Consider the following 19,058-nt stretch of genomic DNA (forward strand, 5'->3'; position numbering starts at 1 on the left):
GTGGTATGCGGTAGAGGTAAGAGGTAGGTACCTAAGGTGTGTATTGTACATTGTACAGTACAATCTGCATACAATTATGTACATACAGCAGTCTGCAGCCTATTGGGTGCTGCCCAGTTGTTGCCACTGCTTCTTTCCTTACCAGTGACGGTACTCTCTCCACCTTACCTTGCCTTGTTCCCAGCCATTAGCCCTATCTCTTGATCGATTCCCCATCTTATCTACCTCCTATCAGGTAGGTAACTAGGAGGTACCTATGTACTAATGCTACGCAGCACATCTTCCCATATTCATATCCTCGTTCTCTTATCTGCATACCATCTCCCATCGCATATCTTGACTTTTTATATAACTTTTAACCGTGGAGCCTCTTGAAAACCTACCTACGTAATGCAGGCTAACTTGACGCCCGAGACCATATTTCCCACTTCCCGCCTCCCCCCCAAAATTTACATGCCCGCCGCCTGCCTAACTACCTAGCACCGTACGAAGGGCCTGTAAACCCGCGCGTCAGCACGCACAGAGAACCAGCGACTCGCAGCCTAACGGCGAGGGGCAATGGCCTCTCATTCTTTAACTACCTAGTCGATGATACTGCCGCACACTCGCAGAACAAGTATAGCCGAGAGCCCTCGGAAAAGAACAATTGCGCCGAAGGGGGAAGCTGGCGGCTGGTTCTAGTACCTACCATGCTACTCGCCAAAGACATCCCGCCGGCGCCAGGATGCGAACCGGATACCTCGAGCACTCAGATATCACCAGACTCTATTCCCGTCCACCCAATGGGCGTCAAGCCGCTTGGGAACCAATATCTCGCCTCAGTTCCGGCCGCTCGGCGGTCTCTCGGCCCCCTAGGTCTTCTTCCGGACGAGACCATCTTACAGGTTCTCGAATATTTCGATGCGCTCTCATTGAAGAATATCGGGCGTACCTGCCGCTTCCTTTACGCATTTTGCCAGCTAGACGAACTGTGGAAAGCATTGTTTCTCAAGTGAGTCATCAAGAAAAGAGTCACCTAGACCCTGCCGGCCAGCTACGACTCTTGGGTGGAGTGAGGTGTATCTTGTCTGGTGCCCTCTCGCTGATTCGACCAAATCACGAAGGACCAGTTCTCAACCTCCGCCTGCGTGGAGAGGCTCTTGGAGGAGCACGTATCTGAATGCCCCTGGCGGACGGCGGCCTGGGGTTGACTGCACCAATGTCTATTCTGATGTCTTACATCGACCCTTTGCCTGCGCGCATATTGACCTGAGCAAGTATTCCTCTGGGATTCCGGACGTAAATCAGATTCGCCGGTTCGAACGACTCGGCTACGATGACTTTGCACAGAACTGGAGCAGCGTGCCATTCATATTGACGGATTGCATCCAACGGTGGCCGGTATATGGCGACTGGAATATCGACGAGCTGAATAGGAGATACTCCAAGGCTGAATTTCGGGCCGAAGCCGTGGATTGGCCATTCTCGACTTATCATGAGTATATATATAACAACGACGACGAAAGCCCACTGTACCTTTTTGACCGGTGGTTTGCGGAGAAGATGAATATTCGGATTGGACACGATACCGACGCCGTATACTGGCCACCGGAGTGCTTCGGCCCAGACCTGTTTGAGGTGCTTGGTGAAGAGAGACCAGCCCATCGTTGGCTCATCATCGGCCCTCAACGTAGTGGCTCGACCTTCCACAAAGACCCGAATGCGACAAGTGCTTGGAACGCTGTTTTGGAAGGATCTAAATACTGGATCAGTATGTGCATCCTCACCCCTCATCCCCTCCCGGCCAATTATTTCGTCATTGCGTCTGGGATCTCACGTTGTTCCCGCGAGCCTGCGCAGGGGCTTGGGCATGCGAAGTCTCTGGCCACTCGGCACTATACGAACGAGTTGTCGTAAGTGGCAGTCGCTGACAACGTATTGGCTGCAGTGTTTCCCCCGGCGGCGCAGGTTCCCGGCGTCTACGTTTCGGCGGATAGTAGCGAGGTTACAAGCCCGCTGAGCATAGCCGAATGGTTACTCGAATTCCACGCGGAAGCACGTGCGCTACCCGGCTGTGTGGAAGGCGTCTGCAAAGCGGGCGAAATCGTCCATGTGCCTAGTGGCTGGTGGCATCTGGTGGTGAACCTCGAGGCCGGTGTAGCGCTCACTCAGAACTTCGTCCCCCGGTCCCACCTGGCTGACGTCCTCTCGTTCCTGAGGGATAAGCCAGATCAGGTTACCGGGTTCAAGAGGGACATCGAGTGCCCGTACGACCTATTTGTAGAGAGGCTCGGGGTCCAGCACCCCGAGCTTCTGGACGGGGCATTTCACGAGCTGGAGCAGAGAAAGCAAACCAAGAAGCGGAAGTGGGAGGAGGCGGTCGGCGGCAATGCCGACGCCGGTTATGATTCAGGCGGGTTCAGTTTCGGCTTCGGAGCTGACGACGATGATAAGATCCCATAGTGCGCGCGAAGGTCGAGAGCCAGTCAGGTGTGTCTCCGCGTATAAGCCGAGGGCTAAAGAGTGAGATGCTCTCGTACCGATGGGTGCAGATAGGCCAGACACAGGATTGATCAATAAGCGCGGGTCAAGACGAGAGTATGAGTATGTGTAATCTCGACAGTTCCTTGGCCTCCGGTGGCGATGCAATGCCGGATTCGGTCCTGGTCAGCGCCTTGTCTCACTCCCAAGAGGGGCTGAGCGGCGAGGGCCTACATAAGCGGGATGTATGGAGGTGGCTTCCAGCCCGCACTTCCACTCGATACTACGTAGTAGACATACCACGCAAGTCTGGCCTGCTATGGCGCGCTGCCTGTTTCCGGATCGAACGACGTTTCTTTTTTCTTTTCGAAACGAGGCGCCTGTAACGCCTCGAACAAGTTGAGAGATCGGTGAGGTGGTAGCGAGGAATACTCTCCGATCAATACTGGGTTAGATAAGCAACCTAGGGATTTCTGTAAGCTTCTACTTGATCAGCACCTGTCCTAGCGATTGCGCGAGGCATGTAGGTACTCATGCATGAGGTGAGGTACAACGTGCACCTATCGAGCACCCCTGCCTGCCTGCCTGGGTGCCGTAGACCGACCTAAGTACCTAAATATATGAGCAGGGAGCTCATTTAGGAGGATGTACCTAGGTCTCTAGAGGCACCTAACTTAAGGTAAGGCACCTTATCCTATGCAGGTACATACGCAGAGGAGGTACGTGATGTACCGGTCCCTATGTAGGCCGGGTATTTTTGTCGGGCGTGTGCTGAGGTAAGGTACATTGCTATGCATAGACTGTCGGGTACACAGGCAGGCAGGAGGGCAAGCAAGCCGACTTGATGTGCGCAATTCGCCGGCTCGTTCGTATTGATTGTGACACTGCAGGTTCAGGGTGCGCAGCTGCAGGTGGAAGGCGATCCTTGAGACACACCGGGCTGGGCTTTGTCTGAGGCAGGTGTAGGTACCTACCCCCTAACGTACCTGGTATAGAAGCACCTATAAAAGTGCGCCTCAGTGGGCCCACGGGCCTGCCAGCTCCCTAAAGGTACCTAGCGCAGTGGTGAAATCAGGAGGCCTAACGGGGCTGCCTACAGACGTCTTCCGCCACGCCTCCCCCTAGAGATTCCCATCGCAGCACCTTTCGGTGCCAGCTTGCTAGGTACAGCCAGAGCGCTGGCGGCTTGAACGCAGCCAGTGCCAGCGGGCAGTAGGTAGCTGGCCTAACGCTAAGCAGAATAGAACGAGGTACCTACCTACCTACGTTAGTTACCGGTAGGAAGACGAGGCACCCCGTTTCCACCAGCTGTGCCCCCCACACGATTATTGCATCAAATCCACCTCTTGTCTTCCTCTCTACCTCTCTCCGCCTCTCCCTCTCCCTCTCACCCTCACCCTCACCCTCACCCTCTCCCTTTCCCACTCCTCCCTCGCCCTAAACCACGATACGTATTGACGAAGGGGTGTTGTTGAAGGACGAACCCGTAGTGGATCGCCAGCTCTACCCACCCTCACCGCAGAGGTGCGACCACGAGCTGTGGAGGTCGAGAGCCACACCCCCCTAGCAGGGCAATGCCAAACAGGGCCGCACCACGCTGGAGCTGAATCCCGACAAGGCTTCGTGGTTCTTCCACGCTCCGCGACCTGGTAGGGTGGTCCATCTGCATACCACCTCAAGTTGGGTACGTTTCTCCTCTGCGGTCCCTTTTTCTCCTCGTTCCTCGTCTCTTCCTCCGGTACTAGCACGCACACTGCATGCGACCGATAAACAATCACAGCATCCGGGCCACGCAATGCGCACATACGGCTAGCCATATACACACATACACATACAGATACACATCGCATCCACCTTCACTTTCTATATTCCGCTCGCTCTGTACGTACTTTATACGTGCTGCCGGTCCTGTCTCCTACCCTCGCCACCACCCATACGTTTCATCCGTTCCACCTTGCTTGCTTACCCAGGCAGGGAGGCCTTTTTTCCCTTCTCCCTGTCCCTCTGCGTCCGCGTCTCTCCCGTCTCACGGCATCTGCATAATAGTGCGAATAGTCGCTTATCCCCCTGTGGCACCCATCCCTCGGTTGACCCTTCGCCCTTTCTCGTCCGCGCCCGTGCGCCTATCTTTTCCTCATCCACACCCTGCCTTTTGACCTCGATATTTACTTCTCGCTCATAGGGCGGCCCGACTTGCTTACCTGTATCTTTTTCCTTGTCCCCAGCCAGCCTTACCGCACACCCTTCTCACGGGCAACCGTGCTCAATAGATATATATTATACCTTATATTTCCTTAGCCTCCCGAAGATCTCCTTCTGCCCATCCCTGTTGCCTGTCCCCTTGCCCACTTTCCAACGACCTGCTGACGGTACCTGTCCTGTCAAAGTCGCGTAATCATGGTCTCCGACGAGACGTTCGAAATATGCCTCCCCGTCCTCCAGGACCCGAACCTCGACGATGATGACAAGACGGACAAAGTCGAAGAGCTTCTGAAGAAGGAGACCACTCTGAACGGCACGTCCCTGGAGAATGCGGTGCTCGATGTGCTTTGGCGATATCGCGAAGGTGGAGGCAGCGCAACCTCGCCTCCCCCGATACGGCAGACCATCCTTCGCCGACCCTCTCCGGCCTCCTGGCGGGGCTCCCCGACGCCCTTATCCGGCTCTCCTCGCCTCGGAGTAAGCCCTCTTGCCCCGCCGGGGTTCGTCCCTACGAGCCTGAGCCGGACCAAGTCGTCGACAGTATCGCCCTTCTCGTCTCCGCGCCCCTCGCCGCGGCTCGCGTTCGCTGCTCCAGTGATACCACATAGTCCGAGTCTAAATGCCTACGAGTTTGCTAGTGATACGAGCCCTTCGCAAGAGACGTTTGGTGACCCCCAGATTGAGAATGTTGAATGGTTAGTGAGTGACGATGCACTCAGTGTTGCTTCCTCCGTGGGAACATCGAGCGGCCTCAATGCCGCCGCCCCCGAGTACGTGTCTGCTCAACAGACGGACATGACTCCCTATGACATGCTTCGCTCCATCCTCGGGCAGTCCAAGTCTGACGAAGAGATCGAGACGGCGCTCGCCATGCACGGTTACGATCTAAGCGCCACTATTGCGTCCATAATGGAAACTCAGGGCCTGGATTCGACAAACGCGACGGGGCTCACGCCCGAGTCCAAGAGCGTGCTCATCGGCAAATCCATGACGCCCGACGGAAGACCTAGTACGCCGTCGGCCCAGCACAAGGCCGGTATCATCTGCAAATTCTACCTATCTACCGGACAGTGCCTCCGGGCGGACTGTCGATTTAGCCACGATCTCAGCAATCACATTTGCAAGTGGGTACACACATTGCCGTCACTCGGGACGCTGCACATGCTGATCTGTTTTCACCCCTTAGGTACTGGGTCATGGGCAACTGCTTGGCTGGTGATACGTGCATCTTCTCTCACGACCCAGCTCACCTCATGAACAGGCTCAACGTGGAAGGCAGCAGCACTCCGCCTCCGAAGAACCAGAATTTGCAGGTCCAGGATTTCAGCTCGTTTCCATCGCTCCGGCCAGGAACCCCGGAGCTCAACCCCTACGCTGCTAGCTTCAACTACCCGGCCGCCGGGGTCACTCCTCCGCCTGGGCTGAAGCCCGCGCACGGCTACGCCGGCAGCGAAGCCTCTCACCCGCGATCGCGGCCCGGGAGTCGGCACCAGGCCAAAGAGGGCCTGAGTGCCCCGTCGATGGATGATAACGACGCATTTCCTTCCCTCGGGTCCGCTTCCGCCAAGCCTAGTAAGAAGCATCACGGCAAGCGTGGCGGCCACGGCCACGGCCACAAAGAGAATTTCACGCCAAGCTCTCTAGCAGACATCGTAAAGATGTCGCCTTCGCCCGGACCCGCATCCAGCCGACAGGACGCAAAGAAGGTCGGTCGCAACGGCACTACTACCAGCGTGAAGAATGGGGAAAATAGCGTTGCTGCGCAGGCTATCCCTACGCCCAAGCACATTCCATGGCTGGAGACGGGAGACAGAGTCAACAAGGCTTACCTCAAGGCCCGTCAGGAGGCGATCAAACACGGCGGCCTGCGTAACAAGTTCCTCCAGAGGTTCGTTAGCCCTTGGGTACCCTCTCCGGCGAAGATGCTTTCGATGCTAACACGGTGCTAGCGCGGCCCAAGCGTGGAACCGCAACGATGCGCGAGCGGCGAAGGCGCTGAGCCTTAGGGGGCAAAGCGAGAATGATCTTATGCGAAAAGCCCATCGCGAGGCGGCGCGCGAGCTTTACGAAGAGCGCAACAAGACTGGCGCGGCCGGGTGGGAAATTTACGTGGATCTACACGGCTTGCACCCGGAAGAGGCGGTAGAGTATCTAGAGAGGGTCCTCCTGGACAACAGCAAGGAGGTCAAACCGGTATATGCGATTACGGGGACCGGCCACCACAGCAAGTACGGCAAAGATAAAGTGGGCAAGGCGATCAGGAACTTCCTCAACGAGTGGAGATACGCGTATCGCGAGTTCTCAGTGCCGGGGGATCGAAACAACATGGGGGGCATCCTGGGGATCGACGCGCGAAGCTGGGACAAGTCGCTGGCTCGGGACGGCTCGAAGGAGAAGGAGGAGGATGCCAAGGAGGAGGACGATATCCTCAGCCAGGGGGTTGAGATCGGCGACGGCAAGGTTAGGCTCCTCGTCCGAGAGCCTGCGCCTCCCAAGGGACCGAGCGGGAGCAGAGGCCGATGACAGACGGCCAACAGGTCAAGTCTACGAATAAAAAGCCAGTGCCAGTAGTTACTCTCTCCGAACAAAGGCGGCTGCGGTAGGGGGGGGTGTGGCGGTAGCTGTAGGCGGGTGTGATGTGATTCGAGTGGATGATGCTGCTCTCTGCCTTGCTTTCGGGTCTGGCTGCCTTCTTTTGCCTTGTTTTGCCTGTGTTGCCTGTTTTGCCGGTGTAGGGCGAGTACGTACTATCGAACCCACCACGGATAAGCCATGTAGTATATCTAGTAGTAGGTATCTCACTACCTTTGTAGGGGTGTGGTGCAACCAATGCTACGCTTTGGGGGGGGGGGGGTTGAGGCTCACGAGCACACAGCAGAGGCCGTCTCCGATGTCGTCGTGTATGTGGACGGGAGGGGCACTAGATAGGGAGGTACCTTGGGTCGTTAGGCACCATATATTACCTACAATTACCAGAGGTACCTACACATAACCTACCTCTAATAGGCTTGATCCCTGTATGTATATATCTAGGTACACAGTACACTCCTCAGGCGGGTCCCGGTACGCTGGCCGGGTGGCGTAACTTGCCTCCACCTAACGTAGTATGTACCTACGTGGAACCTTTGTGCAGGCAGCCGGGGAGGGACTAGAGTTTCACATCTACCTACGGATATGTGGATGCATATGCGGACGCCTATACAGGACAGACGTAGAGCATACATGCCATACATGGATAAAGGACCTATTCCAGTTGTTGCTTATTCGCACCGGGGGGAGGGAGTGTGTGGCTGTGTAGGTACCTATATAGCGCACATATTAGGTAGTAGGCCAAGGTGTAGTAGTACCTACCTAATCTATGGCAGGTAGGTACTCAGGTACCTAGATATTCTATACTAGGTAGGTACCTCGCAAGCTCTAAAAGGGCTGACTGGCAGGCGGGATGCTACGTAGACTGACATAATAATATCCCGCCTTTCCATTGGTGCCTTTTTTTAAGCTGGTAGGGCGGGGATCGGCTCCCTTCCCCATGCTCACTGCTGTCCTGTCAGCAGGATTCCATGGCAACGAGGAGGCCCATTCCTGCGTCGAATGTATCGAACTGCCCGAAGCACATTTGGAACCGTGTGCTCGCGCCATGGGAGGCATCGTTGCCGTTGCAGGGGATCCCAAGTAAGTACTGCTGTTACGCAGGACACGGTCGGCACGGGCAGGGAGACGATGTAGCGGGTACGGCGTCGGCGCATGGCCTCGGGGCTGCTGGCCTCAGGATTGCCAGGTACCTACGGCAATACAATCGACAGGTACCTGCCTACGTATGCTGTATGCTGATGCAACGCATGAGGGTTACTAATGCTCTCTCCCTCTCCCTCCCGTCCTCCATCGTCCCCGTCGTGTCGTTTCTATCCTTCGCCCAACTCGCTAATTAGCTGAGATCCGTCAGATCCTGCCTACCACCCTCCTACAGCATCCTCGCCCTCGCCCACTTGTTTCGACATGGCTAGGTAAGGTTGGCCAGAATGAGCTCTTACCCGCCGTACCTGTCTATCTGCTTGCCGACTACCTACCCACCTACCTACCTATATCTTGCTTTACTTCTAGAGACCACTTGATCCGGATAGTGTCGTGTCCGGCAGACAGCGGCCCTGTCTCGATCTCTACTGAGGACCCTCAAACCCGCACGCGGGCCTTGCTGTAGCGCTTGCCGTCAACATGCCCGAGGACAGGCCGTCTGAAGCCCGAGCGCCCGCGCTGTCCGCCTCACCTCCCTTATCACCCCCCTCGTTATCCCCCTCTCCGACACCTCCGATTCTCTTCCCATCCGAAGACGACGTTCCCGTGCCCCCGTGGGTGCGTCAAGGCCCGCAGAGATCCTCGTCCGGCGCGAATGCCCGTCGGCTCTCGACGCCCTACTCCCGCTCCGCCGCCAACGATGACCCCGGCCGCGCCCCCCTCGGCCGCCGCATCCTACACGCGGTCACGTCCTACGTGAACAAGGCGACCGAACTATTCTACAGCCTCACCCTGACGAAGCGCGTCCTCCTCATCCTCGCCTACCTCGTCGTCAACGTCCTGCTCGTGCTCTTCCTCGTCTACTCGCACCGCATCTTCGCCGCCCTCGAACCCGTCGCCGCCGGCTGGCGCGCCCTCCCGGCCGGCTGGATCCTCGTCTTCCTCATCACCTGCGCCTCGGCCTTCCCGCCCATGATCGGCTACAGCACCTGCGTCACCGTCGCCGGCTTCGTCTACGGCTTCCCCGGCGGCTGGCCCATCGTCGCGTCCGCCACCGTCGTCGGGTCGGGCGCCGCCTTCCTCGCGAGCCGCACCGTCTTCAGCCGGTACGTGCACTCGCTCGTCGGCGGCGACAAGCGGTTCGTGGCGCTGGGCCAGGTGCTGCGCCGCGACGGCATCCTCGTCCTCGCCGCGATCCGGTTCTGCCCGCTGCCCTTCAGCCTGAGCAACGGCTTCCTGGCCACGATCCCGAGCATCTCGCCGGCGCGGTTCGCGCTCGCGACGGCGCTCGCGACGCCGAAGCTGCTCGTGCACGTCTTCATCGGCAGCCGCCTCGCGCTGCTGGCCGAGAGCGGCGACGCCATGTCGGTCGGCGACCGCGCCGTCAACTACCTCAGCATGCTGCTCGGGTCCGCGCTCGGCATGGCGCTGGGGCTGCTCATCTACCGCCGCACGATGGCGCGGGCCAAGGAGCTCGCGCGCGAGGAGGCGGCCGCCGCGAGCGGCGACGAGTTCGCCGAGCTCGACGGGGACGGCGCCGACGCTGCCGGCGAGTACGGCGATCTCGAGGAGGGCCTGGCGCGGCGGAACGGCGCGAGCGGCGGCGGCGGCAGCGGCGGCGGCGCGAGGACCAGGAGGAGGGGCGAGGCCGACGAGGCCGCGCTCATGGACGACGACGACATCTCCCTCTGGGAGGCCGACGCGTTCTCGTACCGCGACGAGGACGAGGACGAGGACGAGGACCGCGAGGCGGAGGGGAGGCGGACGGCGGACGCTAACGATAGTGGTAGAGGGAGGGGAAGAAGAAATAGCAGAAACGGCCACGGCCCTTAAGGGCGCACGCGCGCAGGGGGAAAAAAAGAAAAAGAAAAAAAGGAAGCCCGTATGGAATAGAAAGAGGGGATGGATGGCAAGGGGCGATGACAGCCATCGAACAGCTCTTTTTTTTTTTTTTCTAATTTTGGAATCGGAAACTAGAAATCCCAGAGAACCGCATACCTACGATAAGAGGTTTTCTTGTTCTTGTTCGTCTCTCTTTCTTTTTCTTTCTTCCGGGTAAAGGTGCAAAAGAGGGACCTAGGGGGGGTATCGAAAGAGAGCAGAGGAGAACGGGAGGGAGGAAGGGGACGGAAAGGCGGGTTGCATTTTTTTTTTTTTGTTTATCTACACGCTGTATAGCAGGTCCGGTATCAAGGCAGGCAGGTCAGGTCAGGTCAATAGGCGTCTGGCGAAATTCCCTTTTCTTTTTTTCTTTCCCTCTGTAGAGAGAAGGGAGGGGAGAGGAGAGAGGCGGATGGACGGCCGCATGGGCGGGAATAAAGCAGTGCTCACTCGAAACGCGTTATTGTCACGTCTGCGCAGCTATGCGTATGGCTGTACGCACTCCGAGGGGGGGGCGTCCGGATGTTGCAGGTGTGCCAATAGATAGAGAGACAGCATGGATGCATTATGGATGCTATAAATTTCAATTCCTAAGTAACTATCAGAACCTGGGTATCTGGCCGGAACTCCCCTCCCCTGTGCCCCCTTGGGCGTAACAAAGATAGTCCGTGACCTGATGCTAAAGAACAAAACCAGCACAGAAACCCCCTTCCCATCCCAAAGTTATAACGTATCGTAGCGTGCCATTGCGTGGCGTCATTATAAATAAGTAGTCGTGCCGGTATCCCCCCCCCCGACTTGTCTCTATCCCCTCCAGCGAGCCCCCGCGTCACTGTTGGCCCCGGAGGCTTTGCATGAGGCGAATGGCGTCCTCGATGGGATACCCGATGAAGACGGGGCCAGTGAAGAGCATCTGCGGCTGGGGCTCCTGTTTGCGGTTACGCTCGCGCTCGCGCTCAAGCTCGGGTACGTTGATGAAGGCGGGCTGGGTGTGGGTTTGCTGAAACGAGGGGGGGTTTACGGCTGTGCGCGCCGGCTCGGGCGGTGCGGGGATGGAGGGCTGGCTGCTCGCCGCGGCCACCGGGACGTCGCCGAGCCTCACCGAGGAGGCGCCCTTGTCTTCGCGCTTGGTCGAGGCCGCGCCACCCACCGCCTTCGGCGTCGGCGTCGTCAATTTCGTGTGGTCGAAGGGGCACTTGCCCATTCTCTTCGCCGGCGTCTCCGCTCGGGACGATGGCAGCAACGAAGGGATAGGGACGGGCGCGGGCGGCGGGGACTCGGGCCGGCCTAGGCCGTTCGCGCCCGGCGGCGTGTCGAAGATGGGCACCGAGATGCCCCAGGGCCGGCTCGGAGACTCGCCCACCCGCACCTCCTTGAGCGGGCGGTCGAAGTGGCTCTGCCGCTCCATGTCATCTCCGTCGTGCTCGGGGGTGGCGCGTTCCGGGTCCTCCGTAGCCGAGGCGCTGACGGTCTGCGCCCAGGTCTCGACCCGCTCGTTGGGGGTTCTCTCGACCTCGCTCTGGGGCCGCGTGTCCTGGTCGGGCAGCATGGGTTGGTGGATTCGGCTGAGTCCCTCGACCATGCTGGCGAGATTGCCGTACTTGGCGTCGAGTTTCTTGATATGCTCTTCGTTCTTCTGATATCTCCTCACGCAGACCTCGTGGCTTCTCGGCAGCTCGTGTTTGTGCGTCTCCAAGTAGTGCGCGATCTCTTCGGGGGAGTGCTGGTCTAGGTAGCGGATGGGACACTTGGTGGCGGCGCCTTGCGAGTGCGTGTCGTCGTACATGGCGGCGCAGATCGGGTCCTGGGCGTCGTGTGTTGCCGTAGGTGGCCCAGTGTGACGAGAACCGGGCTGCTTCCCTTTCGCGTCGGCTTGAGAGAAGGGGCAATCCAGCTTGCCCTTCTTCCCGGCGACGGTGAAGTCCTGCTCGAGAATGGTGGAGAGGGTGGTCATGGTGGTAGGAGGGAAGCTGTCCCGGCTGGACCGGCTGCTCTTGCTGGTGGCTGTGAGGGAGGAAGCGACACGTCTACCCTCCCTGATGATGATGGCGATCTGATGCTTCGAGTCGGAGGCCTTGCGCTTGGGAAGGGGGACGAAACTGGTGTTGGCCAGCGACGGGTTGTGCAATTCCGGGGGGACCTGGAGGTTCAACAAAGTCTCGGATATCTCCGGTGCGGCTGGTGCATACTTGTCGGCGAGATATTGGAACTAGCGGGACGAAGAACAAGGAACGATGAGGTTAGCAGGCCGTTCTATCTCGTAGAGGTTCTGATTTGTAATCAGGGTGTATGGGGGGGTATTTCCCGCAATATCAGAGGTTGTAGGTGTTTTCAATCAGGGTTGCCACGAGGCAGCTCTTGATCTAGAGCTAATAGTATCTCATCATATGAGATGCGCAGGAGGGAGAGGGAAAGGCGGGGGGGATTGGAGGCATACCTGCTCGTGAGCGTATCGGAGCTTGTGCTCTAAGACGGTCTGTCTATCGCTCAGATTCTGGACTTCATCAGCCAGAGCGTTGAAGGACTCTACTAAGGTCTGGGTGAGGTTCTGGCAATTCATCTCCTGGGCCGAGCTCTTCTTCTCCGGAGTGGTGGGCAGGGAAGTGGAAGTCGACATGGGCAGATGGTGGGAGGAGGAAAATTGACGCGTCGAGGCAGAAAAATGGTGCGAAAAGTGGTGTTGGCGAGGGAGGGAAGAAGCTGGCCGGGGTCGGTGCGGACCGACGGGCTGGTAACCGCCGATTCTTTGCCTGGTCAGAGGGAGGCGGGTCCCCCCCTTACTGCGGTAACCAATGTGATAAGGCCTCCTTTCTTTTATTTAACAGGTACCTAGGTACGTAATGCTTATAGATTATCTACAGAGTTATGGACGCTGCCTTCAGTTTTTCCGTAGGCACCTTGCAGTTCACCCAGATACATTTTACTGCACACCTACCCAGGTACCTATACCTACAATACCTCTAGCCAGGTTCCTCTTACTAGAGGTACCTACCTAGGTACCTACCTGTACCCGCCCAACATATCACCCAGTCCCTCTTGCCCATCGCCGCCTTACCTGTCACCTCACCTTACGGCAGCCATGATCCCAATTCACATGCACTAGGTCGGTAGGTACATATACAATTCAAATGATGTCTGTAGGTACATTGCCTTAGATACATCTATCTATTAGGTACCTAGGTACCTAACCCTGCCCGGCCCTGCCCAGCCCTGCCCAACCTCACCTCCTCCCTGTATGAGTACACCTACCTACTCTATATGCCTAACTCCACCCCCTTCATCCATCTTGCACATATCTGCCTATACCAGGGATAGGATAGGATAGGATACGCATCCATGTATGTGTGTGCTCGGCTTCTCCCCCGCTTCAGCCACTATTCTACTCCATTACTTGCCAACAGGTTGTTGCTAAGCAAGCGCACACTTGCTACCTACAAGACAGCCATGGCCCCGGTCATCGCCCGGCCCATCTCCGAGAGCAAGCCGTATCTCGTCCCAGGTGAGTCCGCCGCTATAGCCAGCTCCTTAGCCCCGGGCCTTAGCCCTCACATCAACTAAAGATGTGATGGGCTAGGAAAGCTGCTTGTGAAGGAGCTCTGGTTCGAAGTCCCCTTGGATCACTCCGATCCCAGCTCAAAGCCCGTCAGACTATTTGCAAGAAGTGCCGTCAAGTACAAGAAGCCCATTGTTGAGTCGTCGCCCCCCGAGGCTGCCCAGCGGCCCTACCTCGTCTTCCTCCAGGGCGGTCCTGGCTTTGGCTGCCCTGCGCCCCAAGACTCTACCCTGTCCAAGTACATGCTCGAGAGGGGTTATGAGCTGCTGTTTCTGGACCAGCGGGGTACTGGCCTCAGCACCCCCGTCTCTGCCGACACGCTGGGGCTCGTCGGCGGCCCCGGGGATCAGGCCGACTACCTCAAGTTCTTCCGGGCCGACACGATCGTCAAAGACGCCGAGGCTGTGCGCCTCTGCCTCACCAAGGACTATCCGCCCGAGAAGAAGAAATGGTCCACCTTCGGCCAGTCCTTCGGCGGCATGACGACGCTGACATACCTATCATTCGCGCCCGAGGGCCTACGCGAGTGCTTCATCACCGGCGGGCTTGCCCCTCTGGACAAGGGACCGGCCGAAGTGTACCAGGTCACCTATCAGAGATGCAAGGAGCGGAACGAGGCCTACTACAAGAAGTTCCCCGACGACGTCGCCACGGTAAAATGGATCGCAGGGAAGATCATCGAGCTCGGCGGCGCCAAGGGGATACCGCTTCCCGCCGGTGGCTTCCTGACAGTCCAGAGGCTGATGACCATCGGCCTTAACCTCGGTAAGCACGGCGGCATCGACCAGGTCCACAACTACATCCTCCGCATGAAGGCAGATCTCGACCAGTTCGGCCTCCTCACCCGTTGGACCCTGAATGAGCTGGAGCAGGATGGGTCTTGGGACGTTGCTCCTATATATACGCTTCTCCATGAGCCCTGCTGGTGCTTCGGCCCGGGCGTCGCCGGCAACTGGGCTGCCGAGAGGATCGGCAAGGACATAGACGGGTACCAGTGGCTGCGCCGAGACTGGGCCGGCCCCGCGAGCCTGCGCGACGACGACCCTCTGTACTTCTCCGGCGAGATGATCTACCCCTCGCTCTTCGAGACGTGTCCCGAGCTCGCGCGGCTTCGCGAGACGGCCGACCTGCTCGCCCGTTTCGACGAGTGGCCACCCCTTTACGACGTGGCGCAGCTGGCCAGGAACGAAGTCCCCGTGTACGCGGCGAGCTACAACGACATGTACGTCGACTCCAACCTGGCCCGCGCCACCGCCTCCCGCATCAGAGGCATCAAGGTGTTCGAGACGAATGTCCTCTACCACAACGCCCTCCGCTCCAAGCCCGAGGATGTGATCCCGCAACTGCTCAAGCTGCGCGACGACACGATCGACTAGAGAATAAAAAGCAGTATAGGTAGTACTATCAAGATACTAAATAATATTTGTTTTGCCGAGCACGGAGATGGGGAGCTTCCCGCTGCTCGTAAAGTATGAGAAGAGAGGGCCCAGATTCGAGTCACGTTGTCTTATCTCGTTGACTGAGTGGTTGTTGGATCGCCCACAAATTTATAGCTTTACCTGCTCGTTGTAAACACACCCAAAAATGAGGAATCTAATGATACAATGAAAAACCAAGAGCTAGACCTCGAAAACTAGCGTAAAGAAATGTGTAATCCACCGCATTGCCCTCTTCTCAGATAGACCGCGATGCCGACCGCAGTCGCCCGGCATCCTATCTTCCCCAGCGCGTCCCGGAACCCGAGGACAGGCCCTTGCCGGCTGCTCAAACTATCCCCCTCGCTGCAGGCCCGTCCGCTAGCTCTAGCTCCTCGCTGCAAGCAAGCCGCCTTCTGATACGTAAAATTATGGTCCATTGGCTTACTCGGTTGTTCAGAAGTCGGCTCGCCTCCACTGGTGTCTGCGCAGGGGGTGCGCGGGGCGCAGGTCGTTGTAGTGGAAGCCCGGGGGGGGTATGGGGGCGGAATGGGGCGGGAGGACGGAGCGCTCCATGGCGGGGAGCATGTCTGCGGGGGCGAAGGCGGGGGGGGCGCCGGGGGCGAGGCCGACGCCGGGGGCGGCTCCGGGGGCGAAGGCGGCGGGGGGGCCGGCGGCGGCGATGCCGTGGTAGTCCTCCTCGCGGCGGGCGAGGGTCTCGCGGAACATGAGGGCGGAGACCTCGGGGTGGGCGTGGAAGAAGGCGGCGGTGGCGTCGGGGGCGCGGCGCCACAGCCGCGGGCTGAGGAAGCCGACGCGCGCGAACACCATGCGCAGCAGCGCGTCCGCCTCCGGCAGCCCCTGGTACAGCTTCCGGCACAGCCGCAGCACCTCCACCTCCGCCGCGTCCGCCCCCGCCGCCTCCAGCATGTCGATGCACGCCCGCGCCACCGCCCGCTTGAAGTCGTCCAGCAGGAACTTGTTCGCGCAGATGTACACGTCCAGGTTCAGCTCGTACGCCAGCAGCCACGTCCGCAGGTCCTGCGCGCTCTGGATGCGCTCCCGCGCGCCGCCGCCCTCGGCTCCGGCCCCGCCTCCTCCTCCTCCTGCTCCTGCTCCCCCCTCGTCGTTGCTCTCGTTGTCCACTCTCTCCAGCGCAGGCATCGACGTCTGGCGGTGGCGGTTGTGCGGCGGCTGCTGCTGGGTCCGGTGTCGCCGGGGCCGCGGCCGCGGCGTCGCGTTGACGACGACGACGCCGCCGCCGAGTTGCATGTGATGCACGGACGTCAGGCCCGGCGGCTGCGGCGGGATGCGCGGCGCGGCGCAGTTCCAGCACGGCGGGCCGCCCCGCGTCAGGCACTGCCGGCACGCGCACCCGAGCCGGTGCATGCCCGGGTGCTTCCGCCGCAGGCGCTCCCAGTGGCGGGTCTCGCGGCGGCGCCTCCTGTCGCGGCGCCGCTGGCTCCGCGCCGTGCTGGAGTCGCTCGGCAGGCTCGCGCTCGACTCCGAGTCGGAACCGCCCCCAAACTGCTGCTGCTGCTGGTCATCTTCTGCTGCCGCCGATATTCCCGAGGCCGCCCAGCGGGCGTTTTCCTGCTCGTCGTCCGGCCCTAGCAGATCTCGCTGTCAGATAAAACGCACCCACTCATCTCCACGGCACCTGATTGATCGGTTTACCAGGCGCGGGTATGTTTGAGAAGAAAGGGGGGTGGGGGTGGGGGTGGGGGTAAATCTTTTTCTCGTACTCAGCACTGTTGCGGCCGCCCTGATGGGGACGTATTTGTTCTCGTAAAGGAAGGCGACGATGAAGTGAAATATCGCCGGATCCTCCTCGGGTAGGTCGATCGCTTGGGCGTCCGACTCGCGGAATCCGCCGCAGAGGGCCTTCCTGAAGAACTCGGCTTTGAGGAGGACGCTCTTATGCACCTGGTGCGGAATCATCTCTTTTTAGCGTCTACGAGCATCTTTTTCTTCTTTTACATGTCTATATATGTACATATGGAGTGCTTGAAAGAGGGGAGGAGGCGTAACTAACGTAAAAGGTCTGGCAGTCGGGAGCCGTGCCGACGCGAAGGGGAATGATCGGAGAGTTGTATCGTCTGCGGGCTGCGTCTTAGCTAGGCTCACACTCCCGGGGAGGCACTCCTGGGGGGAGGGTCGACGCGAACGCAGGGGGGGAGACGATAACAAGAGTCGAGAGACGCTAGCTAATTGATGTGGAGAGACTATTAAGTTGATCTTATTCGTGTCAAGAGAGAGAGAGAGAGAGAGAGATAAAGAGAGAGAGTACAAGAGGAACAGGGGCGCTTATGCATTTGTTTAAAGAGTCTGTCATTGCGTGGATGTGCCTTCGTGTCAAGGGTGAGGTGGGTGTATAGGTTGTCTAATAAGAGAGAGAGAGAGAGACCGATTGGAACGTAGCGAGGAGGAGGGGGGATCCCCCGCAGGGCACGGAGTCTGATCCGAAGCCGACCAGACCGGCCGAATTCTGGCCACTTACCCGTCGACCGACGACAGCCACAGGTCCTCCCTCGGGTCGAGGGCCTCACCGACGTCTCCTTCGCAGTCCACCGAGTCGAGCACGACGACGTCTGGGGTCCGCGTCGATGGCGCCCTCATGACGTCGCCAAGCGTCGCCGCCGTCGTCGCCGTCGTTCCCGGCCGAGTGCTAGAGCCCTCGGAGCCGTTATCCGCCCTACTCGCGCTTGTCGAAACCATGGCGGCCGGACGAAGAGGGAGGGGGTGTGTCCTTGCTGGCGCCTCCTCCTCTAGTCAGGCGGGGCCGAAGGGCGTCGGTCGTACCCAGGGGGAGGGGGGATGAGGTAGGTGGGCGTCTCGAAAGCCAATGTGGCTCTTGGACCTTTGGCTAATACTACTGACTAGGCGGATGGATAGACGGGCAGACAGGCAGGGAGACAGATAGACGGGTTTGCGGGCGGGGCGGGGAGGGAAAGGGAGGAAGGATATGTGGGATTATGATGGCAGTGATTACGATGACTGCCGGGAAGAGATGAAAAGAGAGAATTAAAATATAAAAATAAAAAAGGAATTTGAGGCAAAACCACCTGGAAAAGACAAGCCGGACAGCCGACGGCTTTGTGTTTCCCTTCGTGGGCGCACAGGATGGCTGGTCATTATCGACATGGAGGGTGGACAGGCAGACAGGCAGCCTAGATAGCGCCAGTCGTGGCGGGAAAGGAAAAAGGCGGCCGGTGATACCTGGAGGCGTATGTAGCGCCAGAAAGGGGGAGGGGGGGAGCGTTGGATATGGCGTTCGCTCCAGAACAGGGTTGGCCTGCAGCGGAACAGCCGATGATAGGACGGGCGTGGCTGCGTGTGAGACGGGGTCGACCGAGGCGATAGGCTCGCGGGCGAAGGCCACCCATGCAGGACTTCCCAGCATCGAAGATCTCATGACGCCTCTCTCTCCCCTCCTCCGCCCAGCCCAAGAGTCGAAATAGAGAGAGAGAGAGAGAGGGGGAGGGAGGGAGAGGGAGGGAGGGGACGAGAAAAAAAAAACCGACTTGTCTCGGAGGCCACGCCACGGCGGATGACAGCGCTAGCTCTACTGTTCTTCGATATCAGGGTGCCGTCCCGTCGCCCAAAAGGGGAATAACACATACACACGCACGCACGCACGCAAATACCGACATACACACACATGCGCGCGTGCACGCACCTGTCCCCAAGACCAGGCGGCAGCTCTCGATGTCCCCCCCCTCCCTCTCTTTACCTCCTGCCCAGAGGTTGGGACCAGTGCGTGGGAGTAGGGTTGCATGGGCACGCATCGGGATCACACACCACACACCACACAC

At 59.0% G+C, this 19,058-nt stretch overlaps 8 protein-coding genes across 8 annotated transcripts; 4 read left to right on the forward strand and 4 right to left on the reverse strand.

Annotated features, from left to right (window-relative positions):
- Positions 1-365: 365 nt before the first annotated feature.
- GGS23DRAFT_573034 (Clavaminate synthase-like protein) lies at positions 366-2,901 on the forward strand. The gene is made up of 3 exons (XM_051516664.1): positions 366-991; positions 1,104-1,750; positions 1,928-2,901. Exons 1-3 carry the CDS (start codon positions 690-692, stop codon positions 2,440-2,442), a joined length of 1,464 nt encoding a protein of 487 aa, XP_051370882.1. The 5' UTR covers positions 366-689; the 3' UTR covers positions 2,443-2,901.
- An 833-nt stretch (positions 2,902-3,734) lies between these two features.
- GGS23DRAFT_109387 (uncharacterized protein) lies at positions 3,735-4,584 on the reverse strand. The gene has a single exon (XM_051510983.1). The coding sequence runs from the start codon at positions 4,308-4,310 to the stop codon at positions 3,819-3,821; it is 492 nt and encodes a 163-aa protein (XP_051370883.1). The 5' UTR covers positions 4,311-4,584; the 3' UTR covers positions 3,735-3,818.
- Positions 4,585-4,857: 273 nt separating this feature from the next.
- On the forward strand, positions 4,858-7,185 carry GGS23DRAFT_597792 (uncharacterized protein; the record flags this gene model as incomplete). Its single annotated transcript, XM_051518673.1, has 3 exons — positions 4,858-5,786; positions 5,849-6,550; positions 6,612-7,185. The coding sequence occupies 3 exons, from the start codon at positions 4,858-4,860 to the stop codon at positions 7,183-7,185; spliced, it is 2,205 nt and encodes a 734-aa protein (XP_051370884.1).
- A 1,505-nt stretch (positions 7,186-8,690) lies between these two features.
- On the forward strand, positions 8,691-10,492 carry GGS23DRAFT_109474 (uncharacterized protein). Its single transcript, XM_051510984.1, has one exon. The coding sequence runs from the start codon at positions 8,875-8,877 to the stop codon at positions 10,225-10,227; it is 1,353 nt and encodes a 450-aa protein (XP_051370885.1). The 5' UTR covers positions 8,691-8,874; the 3' UTR covers positions 10,228-10,492.
- A 358-nt stretch (positions 10,493-10,850) lies between these two features.
- On the reverse strand, positions 10,851-13,045 carry GGS23DRAFT_573047 (uncharacterized protein). Its single transcript, XM_051516665.1, has 2 exons — positions 12,713-13,045; positions 10,851-12,484 (listed from the first exon to the last, which is right to left on the reverse strand). The coding sequence occupies exons 1-2, from the start codon at positions 12,890-12,892 to the stop codon at positions 11,105-11,107; spliced, it is 1,560 nt and encodes a 519-aa protein (XP_051370886.1). The 5' UTR covers positions 12,893-13,045; the 3' UTR covers positions 10,851-11,104.
- A 400-nt stretch (positions 13,046-13,445) lies between these two features.
- Positions 13,446-15,498, forward strand: GGS23DRAFT_109785 (alpha/beta-hydrolase). Its single transcript, XM_051510986.1, has 3 exons — positions 13,446-13,613; positions 13,714-13,774; positions 13,850-15,498. Exons 2-3 carry the CDS (start codon positions 13,720-13,722, stop codon positions 15,202-15,204), a joined length of 1,410 nt encoding a protein of 469 aa, XP_051370887.1. The 5' UTR covers positions 13,446-13,613; positions 13,714-13,719; the 3' UTR covers positions 15,205-15,498.
- A 201-nt stretch (positions 15,499-15,699) lies between these two features.
- GGS23DRAFT_597796 (uncharacterized protein) lies at positions 15,700-17,961 on the reverse strand (the record flags this gene model as incomplete). Its single annotated transcript, XM_051518674.1, has 4 exons — positions 15,700-16,853; positions 16,989-17,169; positions 17,279-17,342; positions 17,744-17,961. The coding sequence occupies 4 exons, from the start codon at positions 17,959-17,961 to the stop codon at positions 15,700-15,702; spliced, it is 1,617 nt and encodes a 538-aa protein (XP_051370888.1).
- GGS23DRAFT_109585 (uncharacterized protein) lies at positions 17,886-19,005 on the reverse strand. Its single transcript, XM_051510985.1, has 2 exons — positions 18,867-19,005; positions 17,886-18,811 (listed from the first exon to the last, which is right to left on the reverse strand). Exon 2 carries the CDS (start codon positions 18,656-18,658, stop codon positions 18,116-18,118), a length of 543 nt encoding a protein of 180 aa, XP_051370889.1. The 5' UTR covers positions 18,659-18,811; positions 18,867-19,005; the 3' UTR covers positions 17,886-18,115.
- Positions 19,006-19,058: the final 53 nt, after the last annotated feature.

This window comes from Durotheca rogersii, assembly GCF_024521655.1.
Source record: "Durotheca rogersii strain YMJ 92031201 chromosome Unknown GGS23scaffold_14, whole genome shotgun sequence".
In the NCBI taxonomy this organism is placed as follows: Eukaryota; Fungi; Ascomycota; class Sordariomycetes; order Xylariales; family Xylariaceae; genus Durotheca; species Durotheca rogersii.

What these genes read in the sequence shown, in the direction of transcription:
- GGS23DRAFT_573034 (XM_051516664.1), top strand. Translation starts at nt 690, where the DNA reads ATGCTACTCGCCAAAGACATCCCGCCGGCGCCAGGATGCGAACCGGAT. An exon ending in TGGAAAGCATTGTTTCTCAA is followed by an intron (nt 992 to 1,103) that starts GTGAGTCATCAA and finishes CAAATCACGAAG; the next exon opens with GACCAGTTCTCAACCTCCGC. An exon ending in AGGATCTAAATACTGGATCA is followed by an intron (nt 1,751 to 1,927) that starts GTATGTGCATCC and finishes TATTGGCTGCAG; the next exon opens with TGTTTCCCCCGGCGGCGCAG.
- GGS23DRAFT_109387 (XM_051510983.1), bottom strand. Translation starts at nt 4,310, where the DNA reads ATGCGATGTGTATCTGTATGTGTATGTGTGTATATGGCTAGCCGTATG.
- GGS23DRAFT_109474 (XM_051510984.1), top strand. Translation starts at nt 8,875, where the DNA reads ATGCCCGAGGACAGGCCGTCTGAAGCCCGAGCGCCCGCGCTGTCCGCC.
- GGS23DRAFT_573047 (XM_051516665.1), bottom strand. Translation starts at nt 12,892, where the DNA reads ATGTCGACTTCCACTTCCCTGCCCACCACTCCGGAGAAGAAGAGCTCG. An exon ending in TCCGATACGCTCACGAGCAG is followed by an intron (nt 12,485 to 12,712) that starts GTATGCCTCCAA and finishes TCGTCCCGCTAG; the next exon opens with TTCCAATATCTCGCCGACAA.
- GGS23DRAFT_109785 (XM_051510986.1), top strand. Translation starts at nt 13,720, where the DNA reads ATGGCCCCGGTCATCGCCCGGCCCATCTCCGAGAGCAAGCCGTATCTC. An exon ending in CAAGCCGTATCTCGTCCCAG is followed by an intron (nt 13,775 to 13,849) that starts GTGAGTCCGCCG and finishes GTGATGGGCTAG; the next exon opens with GAAAGCTGCTTGTGAAGGAG.
- GGS23DRAFT_109585 (XM_051510985.1), bottom strand. Translation starts at nt 18,658, where the DNA reads ATGAGATCTTCGATGCTGGGAAGTCCTGCATGGGTGGCCTTCGCCCGC.